Genomic DNA, 23247 nt, shown 5'->3' on the forward strand with positions numbered 1-23247 from the left:
AGTGTGGATGCTAATAGCTATGATACATATCATTGGTCTACTTTTGTCCTAGTTAGCTCAATAGGCGATACCACCATCTCAATAGTGGTATTCTAGTTGCCTCACCGGTTCGACTCCTTGAGCCTTTGCCTCAATGATAAGTGTTGGGTCACCCCTTTTCCTCTTCAGCCCCTCCATCTCCCCATCGAGATTATCGATCATGAGGGATTGATAATAAATGATAGAGCTGATGTTTTGTATATGGTCAATAATAGTCATAACATAATAGTGATACAAGTCAAAGATAAAGAAGCACCTTGGAAAATTGCAAGAGTAATCAATGTGCAAAGATTATCTTAAAAAAAAATATAAAACTAACCAATGTGCGAAAACCCGACCCACGTAAGTAAAACTCACTATGATGAGAGGCACAAGACAAAATATACCCGAGGCACATGAGTCAGAAAAATATGACCCTCATAAAAAAAACCCAACATAGCGAAACGTATAAGACAAAATATGCCCGAGGTGTATGAGTCACGAAAACCCAATCCGCATAAAAAGAAATCTGTCATGGTGGGAGACACAAAATAAAATGTGTCTAAGGCATGTAAGTTGGAAAAACCCTCCACCCGTCTGCCCACGTGGGTAAGGGTCCAAAGTAGAAAGTTATGAGTTGTCCTCCCTTGTCGCTCACGTGGACAAGAGGTCAATGGAAAACTGTTGAAGGCGGTTATAGGCTACCTCTTCGCAGAATATTTCATGAAATATTTTACCATTTTTTGACCATATATAAAGCTCATCTTCAACACATAATAGGGAGTTACCTTTTTTTTAACCGCTAGCGTTTACACTTATATACCTTGAGTTAGTATCTTGAGCATCAAAGAGACTGGGTCGAGAAACCTCTATTGACCTCAGTTTTCATGCAAGTAGCATTTTGGGAGCTTAGTATTTCTATCTTGAAAGCACCTCGATCAACCTTACGCATGGGTCTGGACCATGTCAGGTTAACTAGGATATTAACAACTTTTTCTCTCAACAATGAGTTATATATATATATATATATATATATATATATATATATATATTTCTTGTAATAAACAATAGTATACTCTATTATTCTGAGAGAAATGATCAACATAAGAAAACAAAGATTCTGCTTTCAGAAAACTATTTCATGTGATCATAGCAACAAGTGGTCCTCGGAGAAGGAACACCTTTGAATCAAAATAAAATTCTTCCACTTCTATCATTTAACTGAACATATATATATATTCCGAAACAATTTTGTAGTAAATAACTGCTGTTGTCGATTCCTTATCTTTATGCTAATAAGTGGATAACCTGTTTGAATCAATTTTCTGAATCAATCTGTCAGAAATATTCACATCAATAATAACTCGACACATAATAGTTCCATCAACAGTGAAAACGCATAACAGTGAAAGAGCATAACCTAATCAACATCTAGACCACGTGGAGATCAATCCAAAACAGTAACCCAAGGAATATTCTAAAAATAATGGGATACAAAATATTCTATCTACACCATAAAATATTCCCATCACTTAATTTGTTCTAAAAGATATATTAGGTAAGATAATCAAGATTAATTATTATTTATTAAAATTATTCTGTTCATATTAATTAGTGACTTGAACGTCGAAGGAATCAGATCGAAAAACTTATATGATGTCAATTTTCATATAGATTAATCGTGGAGCAAGCAAGGCATCTGAGTCTACTTCAACCTTAAGCTAACTTCGTGTCTCAATCTTTTTGCACAAACGATCAGACTGATCTAAGCATCACCGACGTCCCTGCCATCAAATCTAAATCTCAAAGTTAAAAATCTTACTAAAGCTGTTTTTTTTTTTTTGCTTGAAGATAAGACAGGAACAAAGATAATGTTTTAACTACAGATTATTCCAGTAAATTCCCATCTACAACTCCGTTTTTATCACGTTGCTGCTCTTATCGGCCTCTACAAGCAATCATTGGTCGATCCATCCATCTCTCTCTGGATTCGTTTTACTGACATCCCTATCAATGTCATTCTATGAGAATAGAGCGTGACCATCCAACTAAAATAATGTGGAGATGAGGATGAAGAGGGAGGAGAGATGATTGATGTCATGTTAGCAAGCCGTCTAAGAAACGCATCTTTCGATGACTGCAATCAGTACTCTATAATAGTAATCAAGTGTAGAGGGCATTGATGGTTTAGGTGGCACAGTAACTCCTATCATTGTTGTGTCAGGTGGGGCGTCACCAAAGGTTGGCTGCAAGTGCGTCGTCTCCCCCACTGGCCGACTCTCTTCTTCTTTGGAAGATGGGCGGTGGCGAAAAGGAAAGAAGAATGTTTATTGCTGAAAGTAGCAGACGATAAAGAGGAATGGAGCAGTAGTCGGAGAAGGAGAGAGTAACCAAGAGGCTGATTAAAGACGGGCTGAAACAGGAAGAGAAGAAGGATCTGTATCTGAATGGGGAGGTGTTGTGCAGAATTACGACGCAGTCTTGACTACTAGATCAGTGCGGAAAGCCGAGGTACCGCTGCGAGCCTCGGGAAATTTACTTGTCCTGATGCGGTGGCACTTCCTTCTCACTGGGATGCAGAAAAGCCAAGACGGTGATGATGACGGTGATGTGCTTGTGATATATAGGATGTGGAGGTGCGCAAGGAGGAGTCCAATTGTGGAAGAAGGCACAGAAAGAGAGTACCTTTGAGAGAAGAAGTGAAGTGAGCGAGCGATGGGAGGGTGGCGGAGAGCCTTCTGCACGTCGGCGACAGTGGTGGCCAGGACGGAAGCAGGAGAGAAGAAGCAGCAGAAGCAAATCATGGGCAGTTCGAGCCCCAGGAGTTGCGCCAAGCTGAGCTTCTTCTCCGGCGGCGGCGGACGAGGGGGGAACAGCCCCTCGACGCCGCGGCTGGCGCTGTGCCGGACTAGTTCCGAGTCTCCGGACAGCTCGAAGCTGCAATGCGACAAGCTCCCCAGTCCCGCCACCGCCAGCGTCAACACCAGCAGGAAGAACCGGAGTCCAGCTCTGTTTCGGCGGAAGGCTCTGTCTACCCCTTCTTCTCCAAGATCCCCATCCGGGTTCGCCCTCTTCAAGCAGCTCTCCCGGGTATGCATTCCCTGCCTCCAAAAACATGCTTCTTTCTTGAAGATGACTGCGGAATTCTTTTATTCCTGCTGTTTGATTTCCATAAAGATCCAGTGGTCATGGTGTTTCATTTAATCTATCTCGGCGGCTGGATCTCGTTAGGGACTTCCAGCTTCTGGGCGAGCACCATGGTGCGCAGCCTCATTGCAGAATGATGAGGGATGGAACGAGTTCTCTCCCCATCTTTTCCGGTCATTTCAGTTTCTTTTTGGGTTCACAGCCTTTTGATTGCCATATCAGAGCAATTATCCTTCTTTTGACTCTTCTCGTTGTCATAGACGATCGCTGGTATCTGTTGACGTCTTCCTCTTGGGTTGTTGACGTTGTTTTGATGCGGTGGTGGCGGTGGAATTGCAGAGTAGGTGCCGGATATGTACGCAGAGCCTCAGGGCGAGCCGGGAGATGCCGGTCTTCACGGCGGAGTGTTCGCACGCCTTCCACCTTTCCTGCATCGCTGCCCACGTCAGGAGCATGCACGGCAGCCTCGCGTGCCCCGTCTGCTTCGCCACCTTGCGTCGAGCACAGTTGCCCTCCGCTCTCCACCACCAACAAGAGGATGCAGTCGTCGAACAGGTGCTGGCCGGAGAGAGCGAGAACCGGAACAACCCGAACAGAAGAGCTACTAGCGGCGGCGATAGGAATGCTATCAAAGGGGGGGAACGGCAGCTGGGACAGAACAGACTGACTGCTGCTGCTGTTAAGGTCTACGACGACGACGAGCCGCTGCTCATCGTGTCCACGACCAACAAGGGCGGAGGTGTGCGGTTCAACCCAATTCCAGAAGCAGCAAACGAGGATGAAGATGAACGTGGGAACGATGAGGATGACTTGGAACGAAAGAACAAGTTCCGCGGGCTCCTCGCGACCCCTCCCTCTCCTAGAAGCCATGGCGGCGGAGTCCCACGTCGGCCGACAACGAGGTCCAGGGCGGGTGGCGTCCAGGTGAGCATGATGCCGCAGGCAGCTCTGCTCTCCGAAGGGCGGAGACACCGGAATTATGTGGTGATGCTCAAGGTGAAAGCGCCACGGATGCGGCCTGCGAATCTCCTCAGCCCAGCGGGCGGGCGCACCCCAATCGATCTGGTGACGGTGCTCGACGTAGGCCAAGGCATGACGGCCGACAAGCTCCAGATGCTGAAGAGCAAAATGCGGCTGGTGGTCTCGTCAATGGGCCCTGCGGATAGACTCTCCGTGGTGGCCTTCTCGGCGGTCGCAGGTGCCAAGAGGCTGCTCCCTCTTCGACGGATGTCGAGGCAGGGCCAGCGCGCTGCCCGCCAGATCGTGGAGAGGCTTGTCGTGGTGGGCGGCGGCGCCCCGTCAGGGGAAGAGATCGTGGCTGATGCGCTCAGGAAGGCCACCAAGGTTCTGGAAGACCGCAGGGAGCGCAACCCGGTGGCCACCATCATGCTCCTATCCGACGCCCGGCAGCAGCAGTCGCAGGACCAAGGAAAGGAGGACGAGCACAACTACCATCACACACCTCTTTGCTCACCACGGGATGATGGTGATGGCGATATCCGGCCCTATCCCCTGCCGATGATGACTTCTGCCGGCCCCGCCACTAGTTATGCACATCTGGCGATTCCCCTCCACGCTCCTGGGTTTGGTGATGGAGCAGCGGGGCCGTCGCCGCAGAAACAGAAGGAGGAATCCTCCGAAGACTCCTTCATGAAGTGCGTGGGCGGACTCGCGTCCTTGGTCATGCGGGACGTCCGCCTGCAACTTTTCCTCCCCTCCGGCAAGATCTCTGCCGTCTACCCATGCGGCGGCGGTGGTGGTGGCGGCGGCGGCTGCAGAGAGGAGGCTCCCGGGGAAGGAAGCTTCGTTCTTCATCTGGGAAACCTCTACGCCGAGGAGGAGAGGGAGCTGCTGGTGGAGCTGCGAGTGCCAGTGTCGTCGTCGGCTGCTTCGGCACCGGAAAACAGCCACCATCAGCTGTCGGTGAAGTGTAACTACAGGGATCCAGCCATCCAAGACGTCATATTGGACGCGGAGCAGATCCTTCTATTGCCACCCCTCCTCCACAGCCAAGCAGCCTCGTCATCCTCCTGCTCCGCGACCTCCCAGTGGCTGCGGAATCTCTTCGTCTCCACCCGGGCGTTGGCCGAGTCGCGGCGCCTCGTGGACCTCTCAGACTACGCCACGGCCCACCGCCGGCTCTCCTCCGCCCGCTCGCTGCTTCGGCAGTCCGCTTGCGACGCCCAGGACCACGGCCTCATCCAGAACCTGGAAGCAGAGCTAGCCGACCTCGAGCGCCGCCGTCTACTGAGGAAGCAGCACCAGCTCCCTCGTCATCAGGAGCAGCAGGAGGAGTCCCTCTCGCCATCCAATAGGAGGCGGCGGCGGCGAGAGCCTCCGGCGGAGGTGCGAGGGGAGCAGCTGACGTCCACTTCGGCATGGCGCGCCGCCGAGCAGCTGGCGAAGGTGGCCATCATGCGGAAGTCTCTGAACCGAGTCGGTGATCTGCATGGGTTCGAGAACGCCCGGTTCTGAGCAAACCGGAGCCAATTGGGTTCAACTTCATATATATCCGGTTGAATGATTGTACAGATCCTTTAAATGAATTTTCATTTGTACAATGATGTTATACTTATCAGATGCATGAGGAATAGTACTAATTGGGTTTAAAATGACTCAGATATGCCATTAGTACATGAAAGTGGTTTCTTTTTGCCCTAATTTGGGTGTTAACCTTTGGTGAGGCTTGATACACTGAACATGATACATCAAACTTAGTAAACAAATTGACAGTGCTGGATAGGCATAACTCAGATTTATATTTCTAATATTAGATCGAGCAAGAAGAATATAATACAAAATCCATCGGAAATGGATATAGAGATTTGATATGATGAACTAATATACAAGATGAGGAACACTGCAATCACATACTTGACTATCTGTCAATTTTCTCTGTGTTTGTGTCATCTGATGGTCAAATGACGGTTTCCATCAGCCGTTCGCGCATCAGCTGTAGGTTGGTTTTCATTCCGAAATTTGTTGATACGTTTTTGCATGCTCACATTTCTGTCAGTCAAATCCAAAAGGTATTAGCTTCTTATTTAGAGAAATATTTTGATTCTGTATCCAAGTGTATCATATAACATGCATTACCTTAATCCATTTGCCATATAGATGAAAGCATGTTATCATCACTCTTTCTGCCAGATCTTGCTTTTCCTGGGAATTTTCCAATATTTTTACAATCCAAACCTTTACAGCCAAAGATAATAAGAAGGGGGAAAAGCCATGATCGAAGCTAACAAATTCAATACCTTTGCCGGTATGCGGAGAAAGCGTTTACCATCAGATGGTTTATTGTCCTGCAAAACATCACACGGTCATATGAATACAGTGAATGAAATTTATATAATCAAATTATGCAAAAAGCATTATAAAATGTATCACTATAGAATGGCTTACTTATATAACCACATATAACTTGGTGGGTTCATTTCATGCAGCTGGTGGAGAACAGTCCTTGCTGCAAAGTCAACAGATTGTCATTAACATAAATCAGAGATGCAAAATACTTCAATCTGATCTATATTGACCATATTCTGAAGTAATAATATTCTATATCACAGTTAGGAGATGTTTGGAAGGCCAGACATCTCTGCGAAAGAGAATGAGTGAGAAGTTAATTTAATCATAGTAGTTGTTCATTTCAGTGATACAAAACAAAAATAACAGAACACAATTCGCTTGTCAAGATAAAAATACAAGAATGGTGCTTTAGCACTCTGTTCTCCTATCAATGTCTGTTCAAGACCTTTACAAGACATAAATCATCAGTTTTCTTCATCACAATATCCAACTAAGGGTTAAAAAGTTACCTATTTTATCGTGATTATCAAACGCCATACTTGCACACTTCAGCTACTACTAGGAATCAGGTACCGCTATCTTATAAAAATTTGACATCGAAATGATAAACGGTTTTTCGTTATTTCAGCAAACTAAACATTTCCTCTTGTCATCTTTTGATGGTAAAGTCATTGTTAACTAGTATTTTACATAAATCCAGCACTAGTTCAGTGGTAGGGGAATCAAGGCCTTGTAAGGGTAAGGTGTTATCTCCAACCTCATAGGTACCTTTTGACCATATGAGATTGCCCAGAGTGAACATTCCTTATCAGCCAACTACCGCGAGCTGACATCCCATGAGGACAAATGATGAAGTCCACCATGAGACCTCTAAAAGGCCTTGACTTCCCTACGAGGGCGGGCGCACTGATGAGTGAGCTATTAATCTCATAAGCCAAGAACCAATGATGACTCTAACCACATACTAACCTGATCCAATATTTTCTTTTCCTTCTAAATTATGTAGGCTATCAATTTCAAATTATATATAGAAAAACCGGCAATAGAAAGACAAATCTTACAAGAAATGAGGAAATGAGGCAATCATTAGTCACCTATTCGCACTACCATGCAACGGAAGCTACATAAGCAATTCATCGAGCATCTAAAGGGCAAGCGTGAAACATTACACGGCAGTTACCCTTTTACCACACGAACGTCGTCGAATCCCTCTTCGTCCTGCCCGCCAATCTCGGCCACGACCAGGCCGCACGTCCTCCTGCTTCGCGTCTGCCGCTTCAAGAGCGCCGGCGCGAGGCGGCCGCGTCGAGCGTGACAGGCATCGAGGAAGGAGCTTCCGAGCTCGAGGGAACAGCCCGGCGGCCTGAGCGGGGGGCCGCGTCGAGCCCGAGGCAGGGCGAAGGCAGGGAGTCCACGGCGATGTCCCCTAAGGCCATTGATGCGGCCATCTCGTGCCCAGATTCCAGTAAGGTCGGTGTCGTGGTCGTTGTTGTTTTTGTTTTTCGTTTTTTCGTTTTTTTGTTTCAAGAAAAAAAAAACTGTGTTAAAACTTGGGTTAATTATAAATTAACTCTAGATTTAAAAAATTTACACTGAAATTACTATAATCATCAAAGTAAAATATTTAGATTTATTTATACTAACGTTACTAATTTTACCTATAAAAACATAAAAACAATGTGAAAAAAGTAATTTCAACGTTATAGTTGGTGGCGACTAACGGTGGTGTCGTTGGAGGCCGTAGGTGACTGTCGTACATGAGAATAGTGACGATGAGAGATGAGAATCGTTTTACATATGCGTGATGTCGAGCTGTCACGAACGGTTATCGCGCACTCGCAACAATTTCGTTCAACGAACCGTTCGTCATTTTTGTATGCTTGAATAGAGACATGGCAACCTGTTTTGCCTTGGCTTTGTGTGTTTTTGCTTGTAAAAATACATGTTCGAACAGGTTGCAATGCATAGTGTGATTGCTCACTGCACCGAGTCAAAAAGCCCCAAATTGGCTCCGTTTTTGCATGTCGCGGGCTGTTTTCTGCAGCCCGCTGCACCCGCGAAATGTCAGTTATCTCAGCACCCTGGAACCCCCCGGGTGGCACAGGGCTGGATGGGGCTTCGGTATATTGTCGGGCATTGAAAAATCTTCACAAGTTCGTACGTTGACTTGACGGGAACTTGCCTTCGTGCCTAGCGCCCGTTGAGCAATTGTTTGTGGACTTACAACTATTTGTTCTACCTTCTAAAGTCTTTGTTTTCCTTATTTCTCTCTTTTCTTCTGTGCACACAAGGTGCTTGCTGAATTGCTTGTAAAGCTTCCCTCTTTGCGAGATGTCGGGACTTGTCCGTCGCTCATTTTTAATCTAATCAACTTTCTGTTTTACAGGTCATTCAGAACCTGTACGAGGTTACAACTAGGCTGAACCTTTGCGGACGCATATGTCGTAAGGACGCCTCAAGACGTAGGCAATTCTAGCTAAGTCCGAGAAGTTTGCGCAATGGTGCGTCGTGACTTAGGCAATTCAAGCTAAATTCGTATTTTAGCTACAAGGGTGCCTCATGACTTAGGCAATTCCAGCTAAGTCCGTGACAGAGCGGCCCTTTAGTCGCTCGATAATTACGTCGACATTGACGCAATTGTCGAGCGACGAAATAGTCGCTTGACATTTGTGTCGACGCTAACGCAAATGCAGAGCAACGCCGCTCAACAATTATGTCAATACCGACATAGATGCAGAGCGGCATCGTCGTCCAACACCGTCATCCGCCACCACCAATATCGTCCGTCACCACCAATTAAAATATTAAAATTATTTTTTTTTCTCATTATTTTAGTGTTTCTATTGTTAAAACTGACGATGTTACGATAAATGGACCTAGATATTTTATTTATAATAATAAAACTTTTAATATCTAATTACACTTAACTCTTAAACTTAGAAAGATACAAAATACTCATAAAATATATAATAATATATAAACTTAAACAATTTGATATATTATTAAAGCCAATGTTTATTGTTTGACGGTCACTATAGTGACACAAGCTATAATTAATTAATTTTTTTCAAAATCAATGTAGAGACATCCACCAAGGCGGTATTTAGATCGATCAGATCAAACTGGAAAATCTAATGCACAGAATGCTCTTTAAACTTGTTAGAACAAAACATACACCGTTTGAGGTGATGGCATCATGCCATCATCCCATAAACCTTTTCTGGTGGTAGACGATCGCGATAGACGATTGCAGAGGAACTGCTATGCTCATGTGTAGCTCAAATGTATAGCTTACGTGAAAGTAAAAATAAATAAATAAGAAGACAAAAAAATAAGATGACTTTTGGTTAATATTCACAAACCTTAACCCATGATGTATATGACACAGAAAGCAACAACCAATATCGCAACGCACATCTTTAAAAATATCCCATACGAAAATTTAGTTCATAAGTTTTTTGTCTGCTTTTTGCATCCAATGTCTGAAGGAAATTACAAGGACCGAAATTTAAGTAGCACAAAACTTTTTGATCTCATTGACAGCATTCTTTTGAGTTACAGAAGATAAACTTGTTTCCTTTGCAACATGGGAAATTGAAGGAAAACTAGATCGCAGAATAATCAATATAATGAAGACATGAATCGTAAAATTGTGTATAAAGTTTTATAAACCCTTGATAATTTGATGTGAAACTGATCTAATCATATTGACGGTATTATCTGATTGGCCTGGTATGCTGCAATATAGAGGCAATATAATAAAATGTGGAGGTAGACACTCGTAGTCAACCTTCACAGCCAGTATAAAGATCAAGAATGAGTGCCGCAGGCAGAGCTACCATTGATCCTCTACCTTTTCTTGGTAAGCTTTGGATTCTTGCACATCCGAATGCTTAGAGGTGTAACTTCTACCAATTCATCTTCTTGAATGTATTCTATACAGTCGTCCAAACTATAACTTAATGGTGAATCCAGAACCACTGCATAGAGAAGGAAAAGACTAGTTAGACAACTAGATCTAAGAGGATAAGATGTAGAGAATGTTTGATCTAACAAGCTGTTTCAACACCATAGTTGAGGCTTTGACCAGCAGATATGATATTTAATCAGAAACAGCACATGATCTAAACCTAAACTGACTAGTTTCACAGCACAATGAAGCATGATCATATTTCAACAAGTTTCTCATGTCTTTGTTGCATGCCATAAGCTCTTCACCTAAAGCCTTTAACCTCAAGTATCCTAGCAATATATTGGATCACAATTTAAATCGTTGGTTGTTTGATACAATATTTAATATCACAATATGAAAATAATAACAAACATCGTTCAGAACTTAAAACTGTACTCTATTTGTTCTAAAGAAAAATGTGCACAAAGATTATCATAACTGTCCCCAACCACCACCAAATCTTCTTAAGCATTTGCAACGAGCCCACAATACTAGCAATCAAATAAATCTGAACATTGTCATACTATATCTCACTAATTTTGAACATAAATTAGTGATTATACTCTTTCAAGCTGTTAACTGATTCTTTCCACCATACAGGAACACAGTGATATATCTTCTAAGGACATTGTACAATGAGCTTGTCTACTACAGACCATGCTTTTGACCCACTTTGGAAGAAAGGATTAGGAATCAAGTTCTGTACAAAACCTTCAAGTCAGAGGTTTCACCATGCCACGGACATCAAAGGTTGTTACTAGCAGCTTTATTTTGTTAGTTAAGATACAAAGCAACCAAGATATTGATTATAGAATATCATAATTTTAGATGTTCCTATATTTTCAGGGATCAAGATGCTTTTTTCTATAGGATCCTCTTACCTCAATCTCCTCCTCATCCTTCTCCAAATCTAAGAATGTTTGCTGATATGTGAGACTTAAGCCACAATAATACATAATCTCATGTTCTACTTATGTAGACTGTAAACCAAATTCATAGGCTCAATTTGCACAAACAAATTCTAGTTTGAAAAAGGCTAGACTTCTCCATCTGTCACTATTAGGTCTTTTAGTACAAGTATAGAGTGAAATTCTCTTTGTCTGGATCCAAAATCACAGTAGCTTAAATTCATCCCTTAAGGAAAATTGGAAAAATGACAAAGGAACACCAATACTTGCTTCACATTGTTAAACAATCAATCAACACATTTTTGAGCCAAAAAATACCATTAGAAAGGGACTTGTCTGATTCCATACTTTTGTACATCATGGAATCAAATACAATGGTACACCAACTATGCTGATTTGTATACATTAGTTCCACAACACACTAGTATGCCAATACAGTGACTGTACTAAAATACTGAAATTTTAAACCAATTTATTTTTTTCATTTTTAATGGTGTATTGAGTTATTATATTATCATAATAGTTGGTGATGCTAAAAAAAATTCTGATACAGGTAGCACCATGCTGCACATGAATATACTGCATTTTTTTTAAAAAAAGTCATCAACACGGTTAAATCTACTTGTCTAAAACAATTGACATTAATCTGGTCTTAAATAAACCACAGATCCAAAATCACAATAACTAAATCTGATAAATTATATTTATTTGTTTCAAACATTAGAACTCTAATCTACCCTAAGATACTTTCATTCATGTTGAAGATATTATCTTTATCCTCCTTGTTCATCTAGTATTGGTTTTTAAAACAATCGTTTTGAATCCTTTTCTTGTTTCCAACCGTCAAATAGATGCTTACACTAAGGCCTCTAGGTTTCACAGTTTGTGCTGTAAAATGATTAAAAAAATGTCAAATTTGTAAATAATTAAAAAATACGGTTAGAAAGACAACATGTCTATTGTTTATCTGCAAAAAAAAAAAATCTCAAACCTAATGATATGAATATATGCATGTGCATATAAATAACCTAAAACAACTCAAATAAAGTACAGTTTTGTAAACATCTCTGGTTCCCTATATAACATGAGAAAGAATCCCAGTCAATTCTAGAAAGCATGCATCTTTATCCTTAGGTAGATAATTGGGTAGTAAGGGATCACTACATCTATAACAAGATAGTTCATAAGGTGAAAAAGAAAGGGCATACAATCTTATTATGCAAATTAAAAAGAGTTTAGTGGTTGAATGTTATTGTTTAGTTTGCATAAAGAACACAACTGCACATATATGTACATCTGTAGGCAATGAATTGCATGTTTGACACTTCAAGGTGCACTTGTATATTTTAAAAGCTTCTAATTCATGATCACCATATGACTCACCTGTCTGTTCCTTGTTAGATCGTATATTAGTTGCAGCCTTCTTCTTACAAACGTTTAGAGATAAGTCACCAGGACGCTGATGGCTACCTACAATTTGACCTTTATATACTTCCATACCAGGGCTAATAAACAGCTGACCTCTTTCTTGTGCACTGAAAAGAGCGTAAGAGGTAGTGCTTCCATCTTCAAAAGCAACCTGTTTCACAATTTCCATACTTGATTTTAATATAATCACCGTAAGGTTGGTGAAAGAAATAATATTAGAATTAGAATATAGGTTATACCAAAGATCCCTGGTCTCGGGTGCTAATATCTCCTGCCCATGGTTGATAGCCATCAAATACTGTGTTCAAAACTGCTGTGCCTCGAGAAACTGTTAGAATCGCATTCCGCAATCCAAGAAGGCCACGAGTGGGGATTTTGTATTTAATCAATGATGTCCCCTCAGATCTATAATAACAGAACCCATTCATGAGGATATATCCTAGTGGAAGAGAATATCGAAGGAAAAGGATTCTGCTGAATAAATCATATATTTCACAAACAACAAGAGGATCAGGCATATATAGCTAACTCATAGTATGCATTGCAGAGAATTCAAGTTAAATTACTATAGTTACCAATTTCTACTAACAATCAGATGATCCAACCAAACTCTTAAGGGTCGACCTAGTCCAGGATAAGTTTTGCAGTGTCATAGCACTATTAAGAACTAACACAGGTTTGAACCACCATTGGCACCCCTTGTTTCAGCCAGGGGCTGGTGTGATACTATGCTTAATTCACATTTCTGAACTTGGCAGAGTTGCTCAGCTAAGTTATTGTAACTCAACATCTAAACTATCAATTGTGAAATTAAGAACAGAAAACACATCAATCATCCTTTCTACAAGCTCTTGGAAGCAGGCATATGCAGGAAAGAATGATATGAACAGAGGAAGATATAGCAGACAGACCCAACCCCCTGCATATCAAACATCTGACCACGCCTTTTTCCTAGTAGTTCAACTACAGGCCCCATATATTCTTCTGGCAGCTCCACAGTAGCAATCTGCACAAAATAATAAAGAATATTAGCATTTTCATCTGCAAAGTGCAAACTTCATAAGAAACTTAAAAGGAATGTATCTCATAATTCTTCTAGTCTTATAGAAAATGTTAAGGATAACTTTTACCTCAAAGGGCTCCAGCAATTTATCATCTATATATTTGTTAATAACCTTAGGTGGCCCCACCATAAACTCATATCCTTCTCTTCGCCTGCACAAATCTAGGTCCAGTGGGTTATAAGGTTCTTAGGATTAAAATCAGAAATTTGAGAAGTCTTACATATTTTCAATCAAGATGGTAAGATGCAGTGTACCCCTTCCACTAACAATAAATGTATCAGAGGTTTCACCATCTTCTACTTTCATAGCCAAGTTTCTCTCAAGCTCACGATAGAGCCGATCCCGAAGATTCCGACTTGTTACATATTTCCCCTGAAAATTAATCAATAGAAGTTTTTTATGCAATCTAAGCCATGTGAACAATTCATGCTTGACAACGGACTTTTCAGTAACTATTATGAGTGTCACTTTTTCTTCTCATGGAGAGATCTTTCTCCTTAGTGGCATAATTGCAAAATGCATAAAATATGATAATCATCCTTACAGGTGAACACATGCACCAGCACAGATCAGTCACACTACCAGCATCAGTTGACAATGAGTTGCTTGTGATACCATTTAAGTATAATATAATGCCATCAAATTGGAAGACAGCATCATCCCATCTAGCATTAAAATTATTTGATCAAACCAGATGGCTGGGAGAAAACAGAACCATGATAGCATGTCCCAATGTAGTGGCTATCAATAACAGTCATATTTAATGGAAGTGATAGCAAAATACAATATAGATGCTTCAATCTCTTGTAATAGTTCAAAAAATGTTATCGATCACTAAAAGTGTAGTGCATTTGAAAGCAAAATGACAAAAAAATGAAGCAGTTATCAATAATTAGAAGTGAAATTCAGCTGGAGGCAAAATGACAAAAGAATGATGCAACTATAATATTTGTTAGCTATTTGACAATTATCTTGGTTCAACAAATTGACCATTATAACATAAAATATTGCAACAGGAGTTATATGCATAATTTAGTCTGGAGGCATAGTGAGCCCAAACATGACTAAGAAAAAAAAAATCTGCGCTGGGGCAATTGACGTAAGAAAACAAGGTATCCAACTAAAATTATCAAGAGTAATATGCCACATAATATGAAAGATACACAGGTGGTAGACCCAAACTCAAGGACAACATTAAGCAGAGAGCACAATGCAGACAGTAATCAATTTTATGAAAACTGGACTGTTCACTAACCTGCACTAACATCAAAAAAGAGGAATCCACTCATAACCATAATTTAACATAACCAAGAATTAGACAACAACTTAAGCATGTGAACATAAACTTCGTGTGTAACATTCAGAACTTATCTAACACAACAACCATGTTAATCAGACCATTAATTTGGATGTATATTGCAAAAATACTGATGTTCGACATGCTGGAACATTTTATTAATCGTAAAGGAACTCTATCGCATTATCATACCTCTCGACCAACAAAAGGTGAAGTGTTGATAGAGAAGGACATTCTCACTGTTGGCTCTTCCACCCTAATGGTAGGTAATGCTTTCCCAGAGCTTTTGTCAGCTATAGTCTCCCCAATCTGCAGAATGTATCAGAATCATAACTTTATTATGCCACAGTTTGTAGCCATTTGTTCCAATTATAACTCTTTAGTTGATCTCTGAAGGCAGAATGCAGTGAAGCTAACCATTATGTCATTAATACCACAGACAGCACATATGTCACCAGCCTGTACTTGCTCAACTGGAACTCTGCTGAAATTCTCATAAACAAAAAGCTCACTGATTTTAGCAAATCTGCAAGTATCATCTGAAGTGCATACCTACAAGAAAGATAACATTGCAGGAAAATTAAGGACCAACTGAACCAAAATAGTCACCAACAGATGTTTCCTATATATTCCTTGTTAAACATAGCATGTTTATGTGTAGCATAATAATTGAATTTACTAGCCACTCTCAAATATTGTATTTGCTAATCCGTAACAAAACACTATAATCGAGGAGCAATTCGATGTCATCAGTTCTAGATATTAGTCAAAGTTCTCAAATTCATGTTGTCGATAATGCAAGCACTTGCGAGGCTTAACTTGTATTGTTTATCAAGCAGAAATACAAATAATACTTCATAGCTCAACTTGTAATGTTTATCAGGCATGAATAGATATGAAACTTCACAATTGTGTCTAAGAAGTATATATTCTGTGCAACAGGCAAAGTGAACTCAAGAATATCACTTGGAAATATGAATCTCAAAATTGTTAACTCAAGAAAATGCACAATTGTCATACACGGCAGAGAAGTTCTAAATCAATCTCATTGATAGGATAAATAGTTAGCTATCTAAAGCAACCTAATTTCTTCAAGATTCAAACCAGCTAGGGCAAAGGTCAAGTTATCCACAGAGGCAAAATGTAGAGATATGGAGAAAAGATGGCCAAGAGTGAAACAGCATACAAAAAATGGGAGCCATTAAAAGCAATATATAGTGCAAAATTATTTCTGCAAATAGTAAACAACATATAGAGTATCCACAAAAGGATGATTAGGAGATTTAAAAAAGAAGCAGCTGAAAATATAAGAATTACGGAAATCTAAGAAAGGATTGCCATCTCAGATAAGTACCAGAAATTGCTTGTATGGTCAAATACAATTCATGGTGATTTTAGTCCTTTAAAATTTATGTGACCCCAAAATATGGTTCTTACAGACACACACAGCAATATAAGAAACTGCTTATCCAAAATTTACTTCTATGTAGATTAGAAATACATAATTGAACTGTTCTCACCTTTACTTCTGTGCCTTTTTGCAGTACCCCAGCATGCAGTCTTCCAATTGCTATTTTACCTTTATGTTCATCATACTCAGTGTTTGATACCTGTGGTAGCATTATTAGAAAATCACTACACCAAATACAGGAGAAAGAGAGATATTTTGATATTTATTTCATTTAGCAAGGGAAAATAACCCCATGAACAAGAAGACAAATATTTGCCTCAAAATAAATCTAATATTAGCTTTCCCACTTTATTGAATAAATCACAGAACTAGGAGAAAGAACAAAAAGAAAGTAGGGAAAAGATGTTAACTGGCAATAGGACAAATACTAATATTTCCCTTCTGTTACAGTCATTCACCTTCTATTTTCTACAACTGACAGCCCCTTTATTTGAATACCCCATTAAGACCCAAATCCCAAATTAAGACTAGAAAACAAGCTACACCTATAAGGAAAAAACCACAAAACCTTCAATTTTTAGGAAATTCATGATGCCACAAAATCACACTTAGTGGAACTTTTTTTTTTTCCTTTGATACCCATTTACAGAATACAGGAAACATCAAACTCCAGAAGCTCTTCTGGGGCATTGGAGTGACTCCAGCTAACTATTTTGTCCCCTATTTTTCTTCATAGTAATGCAGTGAATAGATTTTTATACATGTTACAGTTACTGCATATCATTTATACCATTTTTTTCTCTCTTCATTTCTTCTTTGTTTCTTTATTATTGTTAACAGAAACTTGAAAAACCCAAATACAAAAAAAGAAAAGGCTAAAAATTATCACTGACAAGCATCTGTGTAGGACCATCTTTGTTAATACTGGGCTCTGGGATGCATCTAAGTATGGCCTCAAATAGTGGCCCAAGATCATCAGCAAGATTGTCGGGAGATAGTCCAGCCTTTCCTTTAATGCCACTTGCATAAATCACTTGGAAATCACACTGCAAATATCAGAAATAAATCAAGGTTTTTTAGTTAACAAAGAAGCTATTTAGAAACTTTGCAAAAGATAAAAACTAGAAAATATGTATTAAAGCATGGTCTACCTGTTCATCAGTCGCATTTAATTCAATAAAAAGTTCGAATGTGGAATTTATGACAAAGTCTGGACGAGCTGAAGGCCTATCAATTTTATTTACAACAACTACAACAGCATGACCAAATTCTAAAGCCTTCTTTAAAACGAATCTTGTTTGTGGCATCGGCCCCTCTACTGAGTCTACCTGCAGAATAAATATTTAGATAGTTATCAGGAAAGCTAAAAGATCAGAAATTAGCACAAAAAAGTGAATTTCTTAAGAACTTAATGAGATAAACATAGATAGCTTTCTATAGGATCATATCATGATGCAACTATTTGAATAAATTGGTGGAAGGGACAGAATTCTATCAACAACTAGCCAACAGTATGGAAGGAAAACTGATGCAAAATAGTAAAAAATGATTTGATCCCTGATGCACCGTCTAAGAGGACTTCCATGATCTTATTTCCATGATAAATCTTTCGAAGTGGAATTGCTTAAGAAATGTATCAATGAATTTCAAGCATCCTTATCGTAAGGATTAATATTGATAGTAAATTTCAAAATATACCACAAGGAGAACCCCTTCAACCATGTTCAGGACACGTTCAACTTCCCCACCAAAGTCAGAATGACCTGGAGTATCAATTATGTTTATCTTAGTTCCCTTGTAGGATATGGATGTGTTTTTGCTAAGTATTGTAATTCCCCTTTCTCGCTCCAAATCATTTGAGTCCATTATTCTCTCTTGCACGGTTTGGTTATCACGGAAGACCTGAAAAACGGAAATCAACAATATAAGGTTGGTCAAGAATGATGGCATATCATATAACTAAACAGTCCAAACAGGTTATTATGCATAATACAGAGATGAAACTTTTAGAGTAGATACCATTCTAGTTATTAACAAATTTTCCCATAGCAGTTCTTAATATTTATGAAATGTTCTCTGGATGTTAGAGAAACACGTGTAAAACCATCTTGAATATTGTTTGTGAATGCCATCATTTATAAAGCAATAGTACAGATATCGGACACCAAAACAACACAGCATGTATAAATTGATATGTTAAATCTTTAAAATAAGGTACCATCTGGAAATAAAGATATGAGAAATTTTGGCATATAGTATTAGAATATGTAGTTCCATGACATGATAAATCACTATTCTATTTATCACACAAATATTAAATTTTAGTGACATTATACTTCAAAAATATAGAAAGGAAAATAAATCTTGAAAAATAGGATACATTATGTGATAGATATAGCAATAAAGATATGAGAATGCTTGATATTGGTAGAATGTGTAGTTCCACATCATGATAATAATAAAAAGTAGTTAAATATAATCACTAACCTATTAATCATGAAAAAAATCAATTATCAAAACATTGCACTTAAACAATATAAATAATAGTGAAAACTTATGGTAACAGGAAATCAGATTATCATATTAATTTTTAATCATAATCTAATAATTAATAGAAAATAAAAACTATATATCAGTATACGTATAATAAAAAATTCAAGAAAAACAAGTTCTTCGAAAAAGTGCCTGTGAAGTATCCATTAATAACCTAAACAAAACTATTTGACATATATCAATGAAGTATCCCGCAACTCGCAAGTATCATATTTGGCACACAACCCATACATAAGTATCCATGTCTCGTAGTTGATCCAAGAAACTAATTCGTTCCATATACTAATCAAATGCAAAAGCAATATATAGTTATATACTATTCTCATGGAAAGATTATGAGGAGCTCCATATTTTTAACGATGACATTTAAGAAACACCATGATTAAAAAAGGCATGCACAACAATCGATTGTAATAGATATTTTACACAAATCTTTGTAGACTACCATGAGAGGTCATAGGGCATTTACGGTATTGTGCTACTAAGAAACATACTTCATGCAAGATCAACAGTACCTTTGCTTGCTTCAACATCGCATCCACCAATGTCGTCTTACCATGATCTACATGAGCAACGATCGCTATATTTCTTACATCTCTTCTTGTCATTGACGTCTTCTTTGATACTACAACAAATTAGTACATATTATACACTCCAAACCTTTTCAAGTCATCATAAAAATGCATAATTGTTGAAAACTCAAAGCATCTGAAACCAACTTATGTTTCACAACTTGAAAAGTCAGAGATGGATACATATAGTTGGAAGGAAAAAACTTGCCAACCATTGCTAAAAGCCTGAAAATCTATATATTGTTAGAAAACGATACTAAACATAATGCGTAATCATTTCAATTATATTAAAGAGGATCCTAAAATGTCCTGTCATATATCATTTGCTGCTTTAGCAGACAGAAGGTTATTGTTGAATTAATAAAACATCCCAAGAAATATTGTAAGAGCCAAGAACATTGCCTTATGATGACCACGAGTTCCTCCTCTTTAGAGGAGAGTATAACCTGTTAATAAGGTAGCATCCATCTGTCATAACATATAATCATTTGGCTAAAATCAGACTAAGAGGACCATATAAGAAATAGTACTTTGTGTTGACAACAACCCATTTTCTAAGTGCCAGCTTCAAGGCATCCTAGTTATGTTATATTACATTATGCACCACATGATAAATGGATGATTGTTGAAAGCATGCCTGAATGGCACTAAGGTCAATTGACCCTATCTTGGGCCTTGCCTCAGTCAAGGCTCAGCAACTTTAACAAGGCATACCAAAGGTGCATGTCTTATGTGCCTTTCAGAAAATCATGCATGGAAGGCACGCCTTATGATAATTATAATTGTATTTCCTTCTTATATATAAGATTATGATATGACACTTTTTATTGTTTATTCTAGGATTTTTCAATTATTCAATAAAAAAATAAACTAACAAAGGGCATTTCACCTTGCACTTCTCCCTGCTATAATGCAAGAAACTGATCTCGTCATGTCTTTGCTGCTTTACAATCTCTTTTATTGTATTCTTCTTTGTTTTTGTTCCTTGTTCTCTATTGGACTGCTGAAAGGTGCATATCCTATTACTTCATCATTTGGTGTTAATGCTCTAGTTTTAATTATGCCTTGTTTTGTTGTTGCATCACTGTTGCCACCTTTTTTTTGTTTTGTTATCGCATTGTGTAGCTTTCTTTCTTCTTCCTCTAACATGTGAACTTTATGTTCATAGACGTGTACACTCTTCCAATTGAGCATACCAATTGGTATGGTATGCCATATTTAATTAACTATGCTTTCGTGTTTATATTCTATACTTAGTCTCTTCTTCTTTTTTTTATTGAATTTTACATGTTCACCTGTTTTGACCTAGGGAAGCCACCAAACAACTAGAACACTTGTAGACACTGGCTTTGCCACTCATATAGCAACTGAATTCCAGTATCGGAGTATTGTTGTCGGTGTTAATGAAATTTTAATCATTAAAACTAACGCTTCATTAATTGGCAAATTGAATCAATTTTGTTTCACAGGAAAACACCGATAATAAATTTAAACTCAATGCTACCATGGTCCACGCAGTCAAACAGATGGCAAAATCACAAGAATGCCCCGCCACAGGCAGTTCACTGTGCCTTGTAGCAGTTTAATGATAGAATGCACAATATAAAGCATCCCAATCAAACATCATGAAAATTTTCTGTGAATTTTAAGAGAATATGGAGCGGCTCCATATAGAGGAAAAGCAAAGCAAACAACTGAGAACACCAATCAGAACAAGCGTTCTGCCAACTTTAATCAAAAACCATGTTCCAGTTCCACGTACTTCCCTTAATTAATCAGATATAGCCACGATTCTAACACACATATCATCAAGAATCTCCAACACGAACTCCAAACCACCGAGTAATTGACCGAAACTGTGCTGAACAGAAAAATAAATACCAGAGGCAGCTTCCTTGGCGGTGGACGTCGTCGAACATCTGGTGGCCGTTCGACGCAGCCGCGCATTCGGATTAGAACATCCCCTGGAGTTTAAAAAAGGGCAAGACACACGCCGGCCAAGAATCTCCTTGAAGAAGCAGACGGAGGTAGTAGCTTCCCTGGGGTTTCGGTAACTGTTAGCGCTGGCCGGGAGGCGAGGCGACGGGCCGAGCGAGGTCCGGATGCCGATCGCCATCTCCATTGCTCAATGCCTTCGGATTTGGCAATCGAGGCCCAAAAGGCAACGGAGACGAGGGTAAAAGAGTGGTCACGCCGTAACCTTTAAAGATATGTCGCTTGTGGTGTTCCGCCCGAACCCATCTGTAGAGCCCTATGCCGGTTAGCGGCCTTCTAAATCGACGGTTCAGATGGGCGGAAGTCGTTTATGGTAGGTGAGCCTTATTCGGTACCGGAGGAACACCGTTTATGAGTAGCGACGTGGCTGAATCGCGTGGGCTCAGGCTTCTCGCCCAGAGCTCATGGTTGGTATTCCTCGGATGGCCGCAGCCACTGCCGATTCCGGATCCGTACCCGATCCGAGTCGAACCTCGTTTTGGATCCGTAAACATCGGATTTGGAGTTCGGAATCCGAGAAGAATCGAACGAGGTGAACTGAAGTGAATTATTCTTTTAAATCATATATAATATTAAGCTAATTATAATTAATCATCATTAATATCTCCATCCTTATTATTTTAAAAATTATGTTAAGATTTTTATATCTATAAAAATAAAATATTTAATTTGTTACTTTAATCATATTTATTTTTAAATTTTATTAAATTATTTTTAAAATATTTTATTTTTATAAGTAAAAAGATTTTATCGTAGAGATCGAGATATTAAAGGTAACTAAGTATATCGATAATTTATCATTAATCTTATAGTATTAAACCTACAAATAATGACATCCCATCAGAACCGTCCGTTTCCCTCTCCGTTTTGATCTCAATCACTGGACTTTTACTGTCAAAACAACTATGGAATATTTATTATATTTTTATCCAAAACAAACGAACGAACGACTGAGATTATGGGAAGTGAGATGGACGACTTTGATGAGACCTTTCCTTCCCTAAAGTGTAGAATAGTGTGTTGAATCGTCGAAGCTACAATAAAGAACTACCGTCGATCATCTCAATCCAACGGGTCGATGCAGAGTTATCAGCATCCCATCCCCATCACCTCGTCGGATCAGAGTCGTATTAACCTCTCGACCAAACGAATAACACACTAGTTCTTCTGTCATAGCTTTATGTTCCCACCATGACACCACCACTACTCACTAAACAACAGATAGGGTTCCTCGTTGCACCCCCAAAGTGAACAGTGTCGAAGACTAGATTGGCGTACGTACGTTCATGGAGGCTCCACCCCCACACCCTTTCCATTTACCTCAGGGACAAGTTCAAAGTGGAGGAGCAGGTGACTACGCGGCCATGGCCTTCCCCGTCACTTCCACTTCCGTGTTGGTGCAACCCAGAAGTGTGCCCACCCGCTGACACCTCCCAAGCTAAAAGTCGGAAGGATTCGCACCACAAGGTGAGATCTAATCGGACCATCTGATGGCCAGGTTCGTGGAAGCAAGCACATAAAGAACTCTATCAGCCAGAGGTCATATGGGAAGAAAGAGTAATATTATTCTACACAAAGGTGTGTCGCCACCTG

At 39.6% G+C, this 23247-nt stretch overlaps 2 protein-coding genes and 1 long non-coding RNA gene across 3 annotated transcripts; 1 reads left to right on the forward strand and 2 right to left on the reverse strand.

The window, feature by feature from the left end:
- The first annotated feature begins 2245 nt into the window (after window positions 1–2245).
- LOC135612461 (E3 ubiquitin-protein ligase WAV3-like) lies at window positions 2246–5788 on the forward strand. Its single transcript, XM_065108793.1, has 2 exons — window positions 2246–3108; window positions 3505–5788. Exons 1-2 carry the CDS (start codon window positions 2734–2736, stop codon window positions 5638–5640), a joined length of 2511 nt encoding a protein of 836 aa, XP_064964865.1. The 5' UTR covers window positions 2246–2733; the 3' UTR covers window positions 5641–5788.
- Window positions 5789–5904: 116 nt separating this feature from the next.
- On the reverse strand, window positions 5905–7949 carry LOC103985083 (uncharacterized). Its single transcript, XR_010486971.1, has 5 exons — window positions 7655–7949; window positions 6571–6631; window positions 6423–6470; window positions 6262–6327; window positions 5905–6174 (listed from the first exon to the last, which is right to left on the reverse strand). It is a non-coding gene; the product is annotated as an uncharacterized LOC103985083 (long non-coding RNA).
- Window positions 7950–9892: 1943 nt separating this feature from the next.
- On the reverse strand, window positions 9893–21833 carry LOC135612464 (putative elongation factor TypA-like SVR3, chloroplastic). The gene is made up of 14 exons (XM_065108798.1): window positions 21541–21833; window positions 19603–19712; window positions 18233–18436; window positions 17686–17862; window positions 17428–17580; window positions 16644–16733; window positions 15541–15675; window positions 15316–15432; window positions 14047–14198; window positions 13893–13977; window positions 13674–13768; window positions 13002–13167; window positions 12718–12913; window positions 9893–10454 (listed from the first exon to the last, which is right to left on the reverse strand). The coding sequence occupies exons 1-14, from the start codon at window positions 21779–21781 to the stop codon at window positions 10324–10326; spliced, it is 2052 nt and encodes a 683-aa protein (XP_064964870.1). The 5' UTR covers window positions 21782–21833; the 3' UTR covers window positions 9893–10323.
- Between the last annotated feature and the right edge of the window lie 1414 nt (window positions 21834–23247).

The sequence above is a fragment of the Musa acuminata genome, chromosome BXJ2-5 (assembly GCF_036884655.1).
Source record: "Musa acuminata AAA Group cultivar baxijiao chromosome BXJ2-5, Cavendish_Baxijiao_AAA, whole genome shotgun sequence".
Lineage (NCBI taxonomy): Eukaryota > Viridiplantae > Streptophyta > Magnoliopsida > Zingiberales > Musaceae > Musa > Musa acuminata.

Bases quoted from the DNA above. Each gene is read 5' to 3' on its own strand.
- LOC135612461 (XM_065108793.1), top strand. From the start codon at position 2,734: ATGGGAGGGTGGCGGAGAGCCTTCTGCACGTCGGCGACAGTGGTGGCC. The intron at 3,109-3,504 runs GTATGCATTCCC...GTGGAATTGCAG, and splicing joins TCTTCAAGCAGCTCTCCCGG to AGTAGGTGCCGGATATGTAC.
- LOC135612464 (XM_065108798.1), bottom strand. From the start codon at position 21,781: ATGGAGATGGCGATCGGCATCCGGACCTCGCTCGGCCCGTCGCCTCGC. The intron at 17,863-18,232 runs GTATATTTTGAA...TTTATTCTGCAG, and splicing joins TTGAAGGGGTTCTCCTTGTG to GTAGACTCAGTAGAGGGGCC. The intron at 15,676-16,643 runs GTGAGAACAGTT...TCTTTCTTGTAG, and splicing joins AAAAAGGCACAGAAGTAAAG to GTATGCACTTCAGATGATAC.